The sequence below is a fragment of the Primulina tabacum genome, chromosome 17, assembly GCF_025594145.1.
Source record: "Primulina tabacum isolate GXHZ01 chromosome 17, ASM2559414v2, whole genome shotgun sequence".
Lineage (NCBI taxonomy): Eukaryota > Viridiplantae > Streptophyta > Magnoliopsida > Lamiales > Gesneriaceae > Primulina > Primulina tabacum.
In genome coordinates this window covers 25,503,906-25,519,741 of record NC_134566.1, presented here as the reverse complement: position 1 = coordinate 25,519,741, position 15,836 = coordinate 25,503,906, and the positions used below count along the sequence as shown (strand labels likewise).

The 15,836-nt window shown below is 36.5% G+C and overlaps 1 protein-coding gene across 1 annotated transcript in view; it reads left to right on the top strand.

Annotated features, from left to right (window-relative positions):
- The first annotated feature begins 11,973 nt into the window (after positions 1-11,973).
- Positions 11,974-15,836, top strand: part of LOC142530935 (uncharacterized) — a 30,387-nt gene continuing 26,524 nt past the window's right edge. Inside the window, 2 exon segments of the mRNA XM_075636870.1 lie at positions 11,974-12,204; positions 15,514-15,811. Of these exon segments, the coding sequence (XP_075492985.1) occupies positions 12,094-12,204; positions 15,514-15,811 (409 nt within the window). The 5' untranslated portion in view covers positions 11,974-12,093.

Sequence of the window (15,836 nt, the reverse complement as noted above, 5' to 3'; positions counted from 1 at the left end):
TCTGAAGTGTCAGCTGCTGGTTTTGCTATATGAATGTCTGGTTCTGGATTTTGAATATCCTTAACACTTGCTTCTGCATCATCTTCACTGTCTAGTTCCAGATGAACCCTGTCTAACCTGTTACTTAGATTAGATATGTTAGTAATCTCGGGAGCACTGCTGTCTTCATCAAAGACAACATGAATAGATTCTTCAACATTGAGTGTTTTATTATTGAAAATTCTAAATGCCTTACTAACTGCTGAATATCCAAGAAATAAACCAGTGTCAGATTTTGAATCAAATGAAGCTAAATGATTTTTACCATTATTGTGCACAAAACATCTACAACTGAAAACATGAAAGTAAGATACATTCGGTTTACTTCCTTTCCATATTTCGTAAGGAGTCTGATTGTTTCTCTTGTTGATCATTGTTCTGTTTTGTGTGTAGCAAGCAGTATTAATAGCTTCTGCCCAGAAGCGCTGAGAGATGTCTGCATCTGCTAGCATTGTTCTAGCAGCTTCTTTAAGTGTTCTGTTTATCCTCTCAGCTACTCCATTTTGTTGAGGCGTCCTGGCAGCTGAATATTCATGATGAATGCCCTATTCGTCTAGATATATCTCAAGAGCCTTGTTAGTAAATTCAGTACCTCGATCACTTCTGATTCTAATGACAGAGACTGATTTCTCATTTTGAATCTTTTTCAGAAGTTTGATCAGAAGGCTACTGGTTTGATCTTTTCCAGCAAGAAAGATTACCCAAGTAAATCTAGAGAAATCATCAACAACAACAAGGGTGTATCTCATTCCCCCTAAGCTCATGATAGAAATTGGACCAAATAAGTCCATATGCAATAATTCTAAACATCTTGAGGATGATTTGCTGCCTTTATTTTTGAAACTAGATCTTACTTGCTTACCAAGTTGACATGCAGAACATACATGATTCTTAACAAATTTTATGTCTGGCAATCCGTCGACTAAGTTCTGCTTTTTGAGATTGTTGATAGACTTGAAATTCAGATGATTCAATCTCTTGTGCCACAGCCAGTGTTTATCACTTAGAGATGCAACTGAACATGTAGGAGCAATGATATGATCTATGTTCCATGAAATTTTATAGGTGTTGCCTTTTCTAACTCCGGTTAGAACAGTAAAGTCATCAGCATTTTTGACTGTGCAAGTGTGCTTCTGGAATGCTACTGAAAAACCACTATCACATAATTGACTAATAATGATCAAGTTATAACAAAGATTTTCAACTAAGAGCACATCCTTAATAGTGATGTTACCATGGATAATCTTACCCTTACCCACGGTTCTACCTTTTGAGTTGTCCCCAAAGGTTATTTCTGGACCAACACAACTCACTATTTCTGATAGTAGACTTTTCTGTCCAGTCATATGTCTGGAACATCCACTGTCCAAATATCATGTTGAGCTACTAATCTTGGTTTTCTTTACCTGTACCTGCAAACACAAATTTTATTATCTGGTACCCAATCTATTTGGGTCCAAGCCTTATTAGTCCCTTTGGAACCCACATTTGTACAATTCTTGTACTTCGGGTATCCATGGAGGTGTATGCAACGAAGGGTCTGTTATTTCTCACATTATGCATCTTAAAAAGTTGTTCTTCCCTTCTGTTTCTATTGTCTGTCATGTATCTCTTTTGAACAGGTCTAGAATTGTAGTACTGGTAGCTGTTAATGAAACGTCTGCTTATTCGTTTTCTTAAAAAGTACTATAATTTTTTTTTTAAAACCTCACTTAGCATCGGCCGAACCATAAAATATTTTTGACATTATTTTAAAAATAAACATCCAACTGCCATTTAAAAATCCAAAGGAAAATATTTTAAAGCATAAAATCGTCAAACATTTTACCAACCTAAAAACATTATTTGAAAAGTATAGCCCATACTATAACCTCTCAAAAATATCTCATAACATAAATAAAAGACGTAAAAATATCTTTAATATTACTTAAAATCATAAATAATAACTAGTGCGAAAAACTAGCGTCGGTCCTCGGGTTATGTGCACCTCCAGTCCAGTCAGATCAACCATCAACACCTCCATTAACATTATCATAACCACCTGCATCAATCACACCTAGTGAGTCTAAAGACTCAACCATCATATCCTTGATAACAAGTAATACGTAATACAGTTAACATATAACAGTAAAAAATACTTGTACTTAAAATATCATTTTCATGAAGATGCATAAACTTAAACATAAACATTTTCGTAAACATTTTCATGATGCATAAAAACATTTTCATATAAACATACTCATATTCATATTCGTATTCATATTCATATGCATATCCATATTCGTATCCATATTCATATTCGTATTCATGTTCATGTTCGTTTTTGTTGAATTCAGATCGTGATTGTGACTCGTATTCTTGATCGTATTGGGCGATGGATCCATCTAAAGAAACCACAGTACTGGGCGGCGGGGACACCAGCAACACTCTCACCGGTCAACTGGGCCTTGGCCAACGTATTAACATATTCGTATTCGTATCCGTATCCAAGGAAACACGATTGTCGGGCTCCCACTGGGACCATAACCCTCACGATATTTCCAACATATTCAGTAGTCACAATCCCTTCACATCCTTCAATATGTCGTATTTCCATCACTTATAAAAATATGCATATAATATCATTTTTATTTTGAAACCAAGCATGCAACATATCTTTTAAATGTCCAATTTAAATCATAAAAAAAATCATAGACATTTAAAAATCATAACTTAACATATTAAAAATCATAAACATCCATGAACATTTTAAAAATCATATATCAATGTATAAATATTCATAAACATGTGAAATAATCATATTAGCATATTCAACAGCAAATAGGGCACTGCCATGACGTTTACTAATTTCTAGGTGTAAAATGACCGTTTTACCCCTGGACATAAAATTTCCCGTTTTTGAAATTTTCTTAATTTAATTGACTCTAGCATGTCCTAAATAATTATTTAAGCTTACATGAATTTTTTCATATTTTTATTTAGCTTAATTCGACGACTTTTAAATTAATCTTTAAATATAACGTATTAATGTGTTTTAATCCTGAATTAAACCAAACCTTAATATAAAATTCCCAAATCAAAAACTTAGACTTATAATAATTATTTAAGCTTAACCCTAATTTTTCATAATTTTATAAGGCTTAAAACTATGTGTTTCAATTAACTTGTTAATTAGCGTTTCGTGCGACGATTAAATTCCGAATAAAACCAAAACTCGTTATTTTGATCCCAAATTTTAAATATAACATTTTTAATATTTATTCTACCCCTCCAAGTCGTTAGCCACCCCCATGGACCCTTGGATCAATTTTTCCTTCTTAAATTTTCGTTTTTGACACATCGACGAACACGTCGAGCCATCTCTCAATTTACTCGAGCCACGCCCCAGCCACTTTGAGCCAAAACCTAGCCAACCCACCTAGGGACCCTCTTGATCAAGCCAGCCCAAAAACCAGCCCTGGCCCGCTCCAAAAACGTCCTGGAACTTGGCCCAAAAACCTGCATGTGTACGTGTGTGCTTCTCCTAGGATATTTAGGACTCCTAGCCTAACTAGGACACTTCCAGCCCACAACCACTTGACCCCACCTGCCCCAAACCACCCTGGACCATGCCGAGACCCAGCCCAGACCTAGCCCAAGCCCTTGGACGTGAGCAGCAACCCACTGAACTCTGCACAACAACCTGCGCTAATGGCTTCTCCTCATGGTTTCATGTTCTTGCTCGGCCCTAGCTAAACCAAACCATACCAGACCCTGAACCAACCCCTCTAGCATCCTTCTAGGACCCTAAGGACCTAACCTAGCCCAGCTCAAGCCCCCTGGCCGAGCCCTCCTCCCTGCACAAATTTCTGAATTCTGCGCAGCCCCTTGGGCTTTCTCTCGGGTGGAGTCCTTCTCAACAAGGACTCCTCCCTAGCCCATGGTCTCGAGTCCTAGCATGGCTAGGACTCTTCCCTTGACCCATGACCAACCCTAGCCAAGCTCTGGTCACAACCGGACCCAAGCCCAGTAGCCAATCCCTTACAACCGATTCCCTCAAGCACCATGACAGAAAAGTGATCAATTTGGTTCCAGCTTTGAACGTTTCTGGTTTGCTGCTTTTGTGTGCGATTCAAGACCTTTAAACTTGTGGAAATACATACTAACTCATATCCTAATTCATGGCAGCCCCTTTTAACACATAAAAACATATTTTTGGAACCAAAACGCAAGAATTTTGAACACCTATATGCATGGCTACGAAATTTAAAGGTTGGATGACTTGTTTTCATGCAAATTCATAAAAAAATCACATAATATGGTGTGATGATGAGTAAAGGGAGAATATGGTGTGCCTTTGCGTATTTAACGCACGAAAATACGTTGACGATTGCGAAGAACGGGGCAAGAACCTTGGCTTGAATTCCTAGAGCTTTTCTCGATTTTTCTCCAAATTGTGATGGTGCGTGTGTGTCGTGTATTTGAGAGAATTTTGGTGTGCAACAATTCTGAAAAAGTGAGGCGTGAGTTTGTGTGAAGGGTTTGGGGTAGTTTATCATATTTAAACACTAATTAAATCACTAATTAAGGCTTAGGCCCATTAAGCATAAATTTAGGCCCATTAGTGCTTGATTAGGATTTAATTAAAATTTTAAAAATAATTTAATTTAACTAAGTTTGTGAATTTATTAGCCGGGTTGCCAAAACGCTCGCATTTTTGTTAAAAATCCAACACCAATAAAAATTACGTCCCGGCTTATAAAATCATCTCAAAACCCCATATTTTCAAAATTAATAAAAAAGCATCACGCATATTTTAAATAATTAAAAACGTTTATTTAATAAAATCATTTTTCATTTTTTTAGCCATCGGTCTTCGTTCCTCGATCGCAACTCGAATAATCTTTTAAAAATAAATTTTAATGCAACCATGTAGAAAAATATATTTTAAACATGTAAAAATGCACCACATAATTAATTAATGCAATTAAATCATTTAATTAAAATACAAGAGAATTTAATAATTGCATGCATGTGGTTTGCGTGGACCTTTAAATTTTCGGGGCATTACAGTTAACCTTCATAGAAAATTGTCTTCCTGAGTTGAATCCTCTACTGGATCCAGAACTCTGGTCAACTCTTTCCTTAGGTTTAACATAACCCAGACCATAACGCATCCTGTTGTTTATCTGATTTACATTCCTCTCAATTGAAGCAGTAGGTACTTTTGGTTTTTGTACCACACTGGATTTCACAAAGTGAATGTACTTCTCTTTGCACATATCCAGTTTTGGCTTAGTATTCGTTTCAGAAGTGCCTTCATTATTACAAAATCCGAGACCACTCCTGTCTCCAGATTGTTTTTGTAACTCTCGCATCTTTTCGAGTGAAATAGAGGACTTGTTCCAAGCATTCACCAGTAGCGGTAGCTTCTGATTTTCCGAAAGCATCGTCTGGTAATCTGCTATTACTCTTTCATTCTCAGTTTTTAATTTACTCATCTCAACTTGTAGATCATTACAGCTGTTTACTTGCAAGCAAGTTAACTTACTGTTCTGATCTCTTAAGTTCTGATTTTCAATTTTAACTTCATCGAATGATTGAGAAAGTCTAGAATACTCTTCTACCATGTCGTGTAATGCATTGACTAAATCAGTGCGTGTAAATTCATCAGAGTCAACTCCGGATGTCGAGGTTGACTCAGTATTTGCCATCAGACATTTGATCTCATCTTCATCACTTTCACTTGAATGGCTTTCAGAATCAGAAGATTCAGAACTTGAGTCTGCCCATTTGGACTTACTTTCTTCTGCAATCATTGTCTTTCTGTCTCTTCTGGTCTTTTTATCATTGCGTTTGACACCCTTCTTCTTCTGGTCATCCTTCTTTGGTTTTGGACAATCAGCAATAAAATGTCCAACTTTTCCACAGTTAAAGCATGCCATATCACCAGAGGGTGATTCCTTTTTGAAATTGCGGTTGGGACTTTGAAATGTTCTGTGATTCTTTTTCATGAATCTGGAAAACTTCTTAACAAATAATTTCATTGCGTCATTGCTTATCTGTTCAGCACTTCTCTCAGAAGTATTCTCTATAGCAGTAGCAGATGATGAACTTGGGACAACTGTAGCAGTAGTAGCTGCGAGAGCTTTGGTTGGTGGAATTGCTAAGGGCTCTTCTCCACTTCGAACTTCAAGTTCAAACTCATATGCCTTCAGATATGAGAACAAGTCATGCAGTTCCAACTTGTTTAGATCCCTGGAAGCTCTCATTGCCATCGTTTTGACGTCTCATTCTCGGGGTAGGGCTCTCATTACCTTTAATGCAACTTCCCTGTTGCCAAAATCTTTCCCAAGAGCTGTGAGCTCATTGACAAGACTGTTGAAGCGTTCATCAAACTCATTCATAGTTTCTCCAGCCTTCATCTTCATATTCTCAAACTTCTGCATGGCTACAGAAAGTTTGTTTTCCTTAGTTTCTTCGTTTCCTTCACAGATATCAATCAATTTTTCCCATATTTCCTTTGTAGTAGGACACATCTTGATTTTGGTGAAGGTATTTTTGTCGAGTGTCTTGTACAGAATGTCCTTCGCAACGTTGTCAAGATTGGCTTTCTTCTTGTCCTCACTTGTCCATTCATATCTTGGTTTTTCCAGCATCTGAGGTGCGCCTTCGGTGATAGCAATAGCTGGATTTGGCTTTAAGATCTTTAATGGACCATCTGTGATGACATACCACATGTCATCATCTTGAGCTGCAAGATGGGCTTGCATTCTGATTTTCCAATCATCAAAATCTTCTTTTGAGAACATTGGAATTTTGCTGAAGTGAGCCATGTCTGTTAAATATTTTTCAGAACAAGAATAACCTGCTCTGTTACCACTTGTTGAGGATCGGGTTGAGTTTAGAAGGGGGGGGTGGGTTGAATAAACTCAACGGCAAACTTAACCGATTTTTCGGAATGATGTGCTAGAGTCCTGTTAAAGATACTAGCATATTCTTGTTCAAGTTTAAAGACCAGCAGATCACAAGATAATGTGCGGAAACGATCTGTTGGTTAGTAGGTGAAAAATAGTGAAACAGAAAAACAGTAGATGGCACAAGGTTTGTTTCTGGAAGTTCGAAGATGAATCTTCTACATCTCCCCTTCTTCTGTTTCCAGAAGGTATCACTAAAAGACTTTCGTGAATACAATACAACAGTTGTACACATCCACTTCAACAGGACTTACCCTTCGCCTATCGAAACTCTTAGTTTTACAACTCAACTTTTTGAATGATCTTAAGTTCTGGAAAAGACTCTTTTCTAGTTACAAATTCTTCTATCAATGAAATAGTGAAGTGAATAGCTTGAGAAGATATAACGAAAATAGCTAGCACAATATGATCTCAATGATCAAGAGTATGCAATGAAGCGTGTGCTGCTTTTTTGGTGTTGAGCTTTTGAAATGACTGAAAGTTCTAGCGATGCTCAAATGATATTCTTTGATTTAGATTTGTTCCACTTCTCTCTTCTTGAAAAGTGCTTCGTCTCCATATATATAGACTTTATCCAACGTTAAAATCTGAACGGCTCTTTTGACTTTTCAGTGGTTCATCTTTATTGCCGAAAATGGACCCTGCAGAATACATCAAAGCAATCAGTCTCAGTTCATACTAAAAATGGTAAACCGTCTTAAATGTTTTCGTACAACATTTAATGACATTTAATGAAGCAATAAATGCTAGTATCACGTTAATAGATCAACGGTAATATATAAAGACTTTGAGATACGCAAAATTCTGTTAGTGTATATTTCGAGTTTTGTATCCCTTCTAGTTATGATTTTAGCTAAGAAGCAGTACTTGACAAGTGCTGCTACTGGTCTTTAGCTCGATACAAGTGCTTCTGGTTTGTACTAAGCTATTTTACATCTACTGGTTTTTACTAGCATCTCCACTTTTACTAGCATCTCCACAACAAATTTAAGTCTAACATAGAAGAAGCCCTCAGAGACTCTAGTTGGATAGATGTCATGTAAGATAAATTAAATCAGTTTGAAAGAAACAAAGTTGTCACATAGTTCCGGGACTAATTAATCAACATATTATTGGAACTAGATGAATATTTAGAAACAAATTGGATGAGAGAGGTTTTGTAGTAAGAAACAAATCTAAACTAGTAGCTCAAGGTTATAAACATGAAGAAGACATAAACTTTGATTAATCTTTTACTTATGTAGCTAGACTTGAGGCTATTAGAAGATTCCTTTCACGTGCCGGATTTAAGGACTTTAAAGTATAGCAAATAGATGTTAAATATGTCTTCCTTAATGACTTATCACATGAAGATGCACACATTGAGAAACCACTTGACTTTATGAATGATGTGCATCTTGATTATGCATTTAAACGAGATAGAACATTATATGAATTAAAACAAGATTTTCGAGCTTGGTATGTTACATTGTCTAAGTTTTGTTTGATCATGATTTTGTTATTTGTAAGTAGATAAAATTGAATTCCCGTTTACCAAATGTGATTGTGCTTTATTTGTTCAAATTTATGTTGATGATATTATATTTCTCTCTACTAATATCAAGCTATGTGAGAAGTTCTCCAAGCTAATTCATGATAATTTTGAGATATGACAGAACAATTAACTTTCTTTCTAGGATTGTAAGTCAAGTAGCTAGACTGAAATCTTTATCAACTAGGACAAATGAAACGACCCTACTTCTAAATTCATTTGATTTACATTAGATTTTTTTAAACCAAGCACAATTAATTCATCATAAATATACTAGCATAAATAATCAAATAAATGAATTCCATAATATCTATAATAATTCATGAGGAATAAGTAAATCAATAAAAGTTTGAAATTCACTTCAATAAATTCTAGTATCCTATCAGTCTGTAAATAAAAACAATAATTCATTGAGTCATCAAAATCTTTAACATATGCGGAATTTCTAGGTCCTCGGGTATGCACTGCGCATCCCGGATGACTCGATATTCGACATCTCACGACTCAATATCATCATCACTTGCAACCGTTCAAACCTAGTGAGTCTAATGACTCAGTATGCTTAAACATGATATAGCAAATACATACTTATACAATCACATGCGTAAAAATACATTTACTAAAAATTGTTTTGTCATGCAACCTCGAAACCTTAAAAAATATGCAACTTTTAAAACCATGCTTATATATGTACTTTTCCATTTTAAATTATCATTTTATTTATGAAGTCCGATCCTCGATAGTGACAATATTCAGTCGATTGATCATTTTATAAACTATAGTACTAGGCCGACGAGTTCAACGTCCACTTCTTCGACTATCCCACCAACTATCATAAAATAACTTCACCGTTCACTTCTTCAACGGATCCAATATTATTGAGATTACCGCCCCCTTTTTCGACGATTCACTCCTTTTTCATTGCAAATTCACCATTCCCGTTTTCAACGGATCCCTTACTACTTTTACGTCATGACCGATTCACATTCCTCAAAAATATTTTTTTTTACTTTATCATTTCATAAAACATATAAAACTTTCCATATTCTTTAAAACTTCCAAAAATGACTTATATAATTCGTATACGTCAAAACTTCTAAAAATCGCATAATCATGCAGATACGTTAAAACTTCTGAAAATAGCATATATCATACATATACTTTAAAAATTCTAAAAATAACATTTAACATGATATAAAATTGTTTTAGGAAGTTGCAAACTGCCCTCGAATTTCCTCGAACCGACCGCACACGTTTCAACAATATACATACTGGGACGACCCAAACTTTGACTCAACGAGAAAGACTCGATTTCAAAACTTTAAAAACACCAAAAATATCCAGTAGCTTGCTGGAAATTCAATCTTAGGACCTACGTTTCAAAAACAATTACATTCGCTTATCGGATGACTCGTTTCCAACTGTTTTCGCGTTTTCGGTTAAACAAATGACCAAACTTCCCCTCCGACTCGAACCAACCCGAGACCAGACCTTTATTAACATCCTAAGACTCATTTTAAGCTATTGGAAGTTCTCAAGCCCAAGCCAAAATTGAAACATGGATTTAATTTTTAACCTAGGCTCAATTCGCCTTTTGTTTTTGACACGTTCGGGCAATCACGAACCCGAATAGACCACGGATCGAAACGACCCAGAACCAGGACCTATACCCCTTCCTTAGACCCTAAAAAAGACCATGATCAGGCCTTTTGGACACAAACAAGATGCCCCATTCTCTAAACCCCTCACATCAGCAGCGCACCAAACCTGCTCTTCACGTGCAGCCGGGGAACGAACGCACCAGCGGCTGTGGATGCCCTTGGCTCGACTCTTGGCTCATACTAGACCCTCACCAGGACCCTAAGGCACAGACCTACCCCCTGGTCCAGCCCTTGAACCGAACCCTTAGCCCTAGGAAATCCCACACACCAAAACAGCCCCTACGCGGCAGGATACGTACTCTCGGCCTCAGCTTTGTTCCAGCCCATCCAAGCCTTGTACGACCCCAACCAAGACATACCTAGGACCCCAAACCAACCCTCCAGACCATAGCTAGGACCCCATGCAGCCCCCTTGGCCGAGGGAACCCCAAACCCGTCCCTTTCCCTCTCTCGGCCCTCATGACATTAACGTGCAAGTCTGCTGCCCTTGAGGGGTCCCTTATGGCTATAATCCCTTCAAAACTTACTCTTAGGCATTTAGTTTGTCTCTTAAATCTTTCGGTTTGCATCCCCCCTTCAACAATTCAATAAACATCAAAAATATTTTGTGAAAACACGAGATGCACATGTAGAAACCATCATCTTTGTAAACTTTACACACAAAATCATAATACATGTAATAATATGGATTGAATGGAGCATAAAGTAGGATTTGAAAACATGCCTTGTTCTTTTATTCTTAAAAAGTACAAGCGACGGCGCGACGAGAGACGAAAGGGACGCGAAAACTCCCATCCTTCTTTCCTCTAGGGTTCGGCCGCCTAGAGACCTAGTGTGTGTGTGTGCTGAAAGTGTGTGAGGGACGTGAGTTTTGTGGTGTAGGGTGGGTAGGTTTTATTTAATTAAATCATTAAATTGTTAAGTGGGCTTTATGTTAGTTAATGGCCATAATTATTTTAATTAAACCCTTACTAATCTAGACTAGTAAAGAATTAATTAAACCCATAATTAATCCACTAAAAGTCCCAAAAATATTTAAAAATATTTAGTGCTACTCGATTCTAGTACCGCACACCCGGAACTACTCATTTTCTTAGCAAAATTCGCTATCGATTAAGTTCGTCCCTTACTATAAATAGATTTGATGCTCTCCTAATTTGAATTAATAAGTCCTAAGTTTATATTTATAACTTTATAAAAATAGAAACTTTATCAAAATCGTCTCCGGTTCTCTCGCATTCTGCCGTGCATCGCGTATTCGACTGCGTAAAGTTTATATTCCTAACATTCGATTAAATAATCATTAAATCGCGCAAATACTTAAACATGCTTCTAGACAACTCATTTAAATAATTTCAAATAAATTTTCATGCATGCATGTGATTAGTGTGTTCGGATTTTCGAGAGTTACAACAAGTATACAAAAGAGCTGATGAAAAGTTTGGAATGCAAAATTGTGTAGTTGCCTCAACTTCTATGAGGTCACTTATCTAGCTAAACAAATATGAATAGGGAATCTCAGTCGAGGTAACATGTATTATTTATTTATTCCTCTAAACACATATAAGCTCAGTGCTAATAAACACAATCAAAACCAAGCATGAAAAATCTTAAAAAAAAAAAACTAGGCATGAAAATATAGAGAATAGATTCAATTGTATATGGGTTGATCATGAACTTTCAAGAACTTAAGGGTCCAAAAAGTAAATATGCGCAGCAGAAGTAGCGTATCGGTTTCTGGAGGACGTGGGCCCCAAATATAAATACGCCCACTCCCCCCCCACCCATGTCACCATAACGCTATCGCTATTGTCTTCAGCAAAGTTGTATGTTCTGCGAACCCTAGCTTTCTCTCATTCAAGATAAATTCACTAAACACTTACAGTATTGCGAGATTCTGGTCCAAATGATTCCGCTGTCATCGAAATTGTCTAGTCAAATCCGGTTTCTCATCCAGAGCTTGGATGACTCCGATTCGGGCTCCGACTTCGAATCGATTTTCCTGGAGCTTTGCGAGGTATGATCGCGTTTATGTAGATGATTTGTTTGAGTGTTTTTCTAGTCTACGGATGAGTTTCCCATTGTCGGTTTTTCAATTAGGTAATCCATTTTCTTACTCTATAGTTGGATGAGGTATTGATCTTGCTGTTGAGTGGGATCTCGACGACTGATTTTTGTGTGGGAGTATCGAGTTCGAGTCGTTTTGCTATTCTTGGATTTGGAGAAGTTTGTTTCTTTACATGAAATGGTGTTTTATGGGGAGGATTTGTTTGAATTTCGTGTTCTATGTTAAAATACATTGAACATGTTTGCTAGTGGAATGATTGATGCTCGCTTTTATATGATTAAGCTTAAGCAAAATACATGTGCATACTTTTATTTTATTTTATTTTTAGACATTTTACTTGAATGAGATTTCATTACTTCGTATGTTATGATTCCAATTTACAGTGTGGGTTATGTAGTGGGCTAGTTTTGTTGACACATCTGTTTTGAGAGAACTTGCTTTGATTATAATAATTGTGGATGCTTTTTTAAAATCCGCAAGCCTATTTTAAAGACAAACAGAGTTCTTGTCCGTCATACCTACCTCTTTGGTCCATGTTAGCCAGGTCCAAGTGGCACCTATCTTCTTGAAGTAGTAATGATGGTCCCATAATTTACTCGCCAACAAATTAACCAAAATTAGGAGAATCGGGAAACTAGTTATCGTGACAGCACTTGGTTTCAATGTCTGGGCTGGTGGTTCCAGCAAATCTTGTCACCATGAGGGAATAATTTAAGATACCACTCCAAAACAGTAAAGTAGATAAAACACGTAAAGTATGTTATAAGAAACATTAAATGGATAAACATCGGTCAACTAAGGAATGTCATCCAAATTTATTTTTTGAAAAGTTTGCATGCATTGATTCTTAGTCGGATGACTAGTTTATCTACAAGTTTAAGTTAAAAAAAAATGAATTTAATGTCCGTGTCCAGAACAATTTCAGCAATTGTTCTTTTTAAGTTCTTAATTGATAGGATATACACAGTTATAGTTTTATCTACTATTAGTTTACTTATTAATATTAACATATAAAATATCTAACTTGCCTTTCAATAATTAAAAATAAAAATATGCATACTGTTAAAAAAAGAAAGCACGGTTTATTTTGAATTTGATCTCCTGGATGTGTATCAATCACATAATCGTTTATTGCTGAAACGCTCAATGGATCAGGAAGCACATAATTGCAGAAGCACTTCGATCAGAGTAGCAAAGTGGAGGACTTGTGTGCCGGTGTTTCAACATTTACTTTTATCCGATCTAGTTAGGGATTGGTGTTTTATTTACTTCTGAACTACTATTAGTTGATTATTCAGTGGGTGGACTGTGGATCGCTCATCCACTGGCTTTGTAAACTCAATTATTACTACTTTAATAAAATTATAGTTTCCGATAAAAAAAAATGATGTGTTTAAAGTTCAGCTTTCAGTATGAAGGATCGTTTGGTGAGCATCTTTGGGATGCTTCAAACAAAATATTCTCCAATGAGCTGCAATAGCTCGTGTTCTAAAAATATTAATACCGATGAATTAAATCGAGTTTGGTTAAAAACCAAGCGGAAGAAACTCGAAGTAATCCTTCGTGAAGAAGACTGTTATATTAGAAAACATTTTATCTTATGTAAACTGAATAACCGAAAAGAGACATATTAGTTTTTGCATTCATCAGTTCAGTTATGGAGACAACTGAACTGACGGATACTCTAACTGATCCAAACAGTTTGAAAACAATAGTTAAACAGTTAAATACACAAGATATGTTTATGGATGTTCGGAAACTTCAACTGCTCCTACGTCACCCATCTACCGCCTCGGGTAGGATCCACTAGAAGACTTTGATTTATACAACTCTTGTACAAACCCACTCAGCTAGGACTTACCTACTGCCTAAACTGAACTCCTAGACTAGACTGAAGGCAGCATCTTCAAGTCAACACTTCATTAATGTCTATGTGAGAAAGACTACATACACAAGTTTAACGTCTTTGTGCAAGACTATATTTGAGTGAATGAGAGTGTTTGTGTGTGAGAACTGAACAAGGATGTTCTCACACACTGAGGGAAATAAGCTTCTACTCTAAGCTGATATAATGGGCTGATTGCTTCTGAAAGCTGATGTGCAATGAACGTGCCTTTTCTTTTCTCTCGTATATGCTTAAAAGGTTTTTCACTTCTTTTCTTCTTCTTGTTGTTGTGTATATGTTGAGTCTTCACTGATCTTCTCTTTATATAGGAGGGAAAATTGATCGTACAGTGAGACTCATTCGTTGTATCAATTGCATCTTGAATTCATTTCTTGGACTTTGTGTCTCGACTTTTCGACTGCCCTTCTGAAACGTTTTGTCTTTAATGCTCTGATGCAACGTCCATTATTGTCCTTTGACTGGATAATGGCTTTGTACCTTCACGTACAGCTGGATTCCACTTGAGAGAGTTTGTCTTCATCCATAACTGAAAGATTCTGACTGATGCTTCGAACTGGTCAGTTGAACTGATCTTCAGTTGGGCCGGTGAAATCAGTTGACTCGTCAGTTGAACTGATTTCACTCTTGTTCAGTTGGACTGATCAGCTGGGTTTCTTCATCAGTTGAACACTCTTTCGGCTGGCCAGGCTTCTAAGGTTCTCCTGTTGAACCACCTATCAACTGGACAATCAGCTGGACTGCTCAATTGACGTAATCAGTTAGACTGATTCATTTTGTGCGATCAGTTGGGTATTCAGTTTGCGATGTAAACATCTCGTGAGTGATCCTAGATGCTGCACACTAAGGTAGATTATTAGTAACACGATTAACAAGTTTTGTTATCATCAAAATCAAGATTGCGAACTTGAAAAGTTCCAATACAGTATTTAGTGAAAGTCATATCTACTCGATATTTTAGTTAATAAAGCTGATGCTACTGAAGCTTGGTAAGAAATAAGAAGAAAATGTAGATATTCATTTGCTCCATGTCTCAAAATTTTAAATCTCTGCTATGTATCTTCGGGATCTACAAATATATTTTCTCCATCATGAGTGTAAAACATACCTGTCCTTGTATATATATTATAGAATTCTACATTGTTTGTGATCAATTTCGTTTCTTATAAAAAATCAGTTTGTGATGAATCTTATTATGCGAGCCTACCCACTTAAGTCAACGCAGTTACCTAGTTAATAAACCCTGCATGCATGTTGGAGTCTTTTTTTCTTTCTTTTGCTCTATACTACCCTTGAACTTCATGTCATTGTATTCAAGTTGTTGGTTATCATTCTGACAATGTTACATGTTGCAGTGTACTTCACATGGAACTGAAGGAAGCATATTGCTACTCCAAATCTGTTTGGATAACTTGCATGTTTATGTGAAAGATTTGAAGAATATGCAGATGCATCCACTATTTGCTTCATTGTTTAAACATATTATGGATAAACCTAATTTCAGTACAGTTTTGTGTCAATCATTGAGTACTGCAGCTACAAATGGAGAATATTTGCAGAATCTTTCTAATGTGTTGCACTTATCACCATTAGAGAAAATTGGAATGGGCCTTGCTTTATCTGATTCAGAAAACCTTGAGATCAGAATGTGCGGTTAGTACTCTCTCTGACTAGCCAC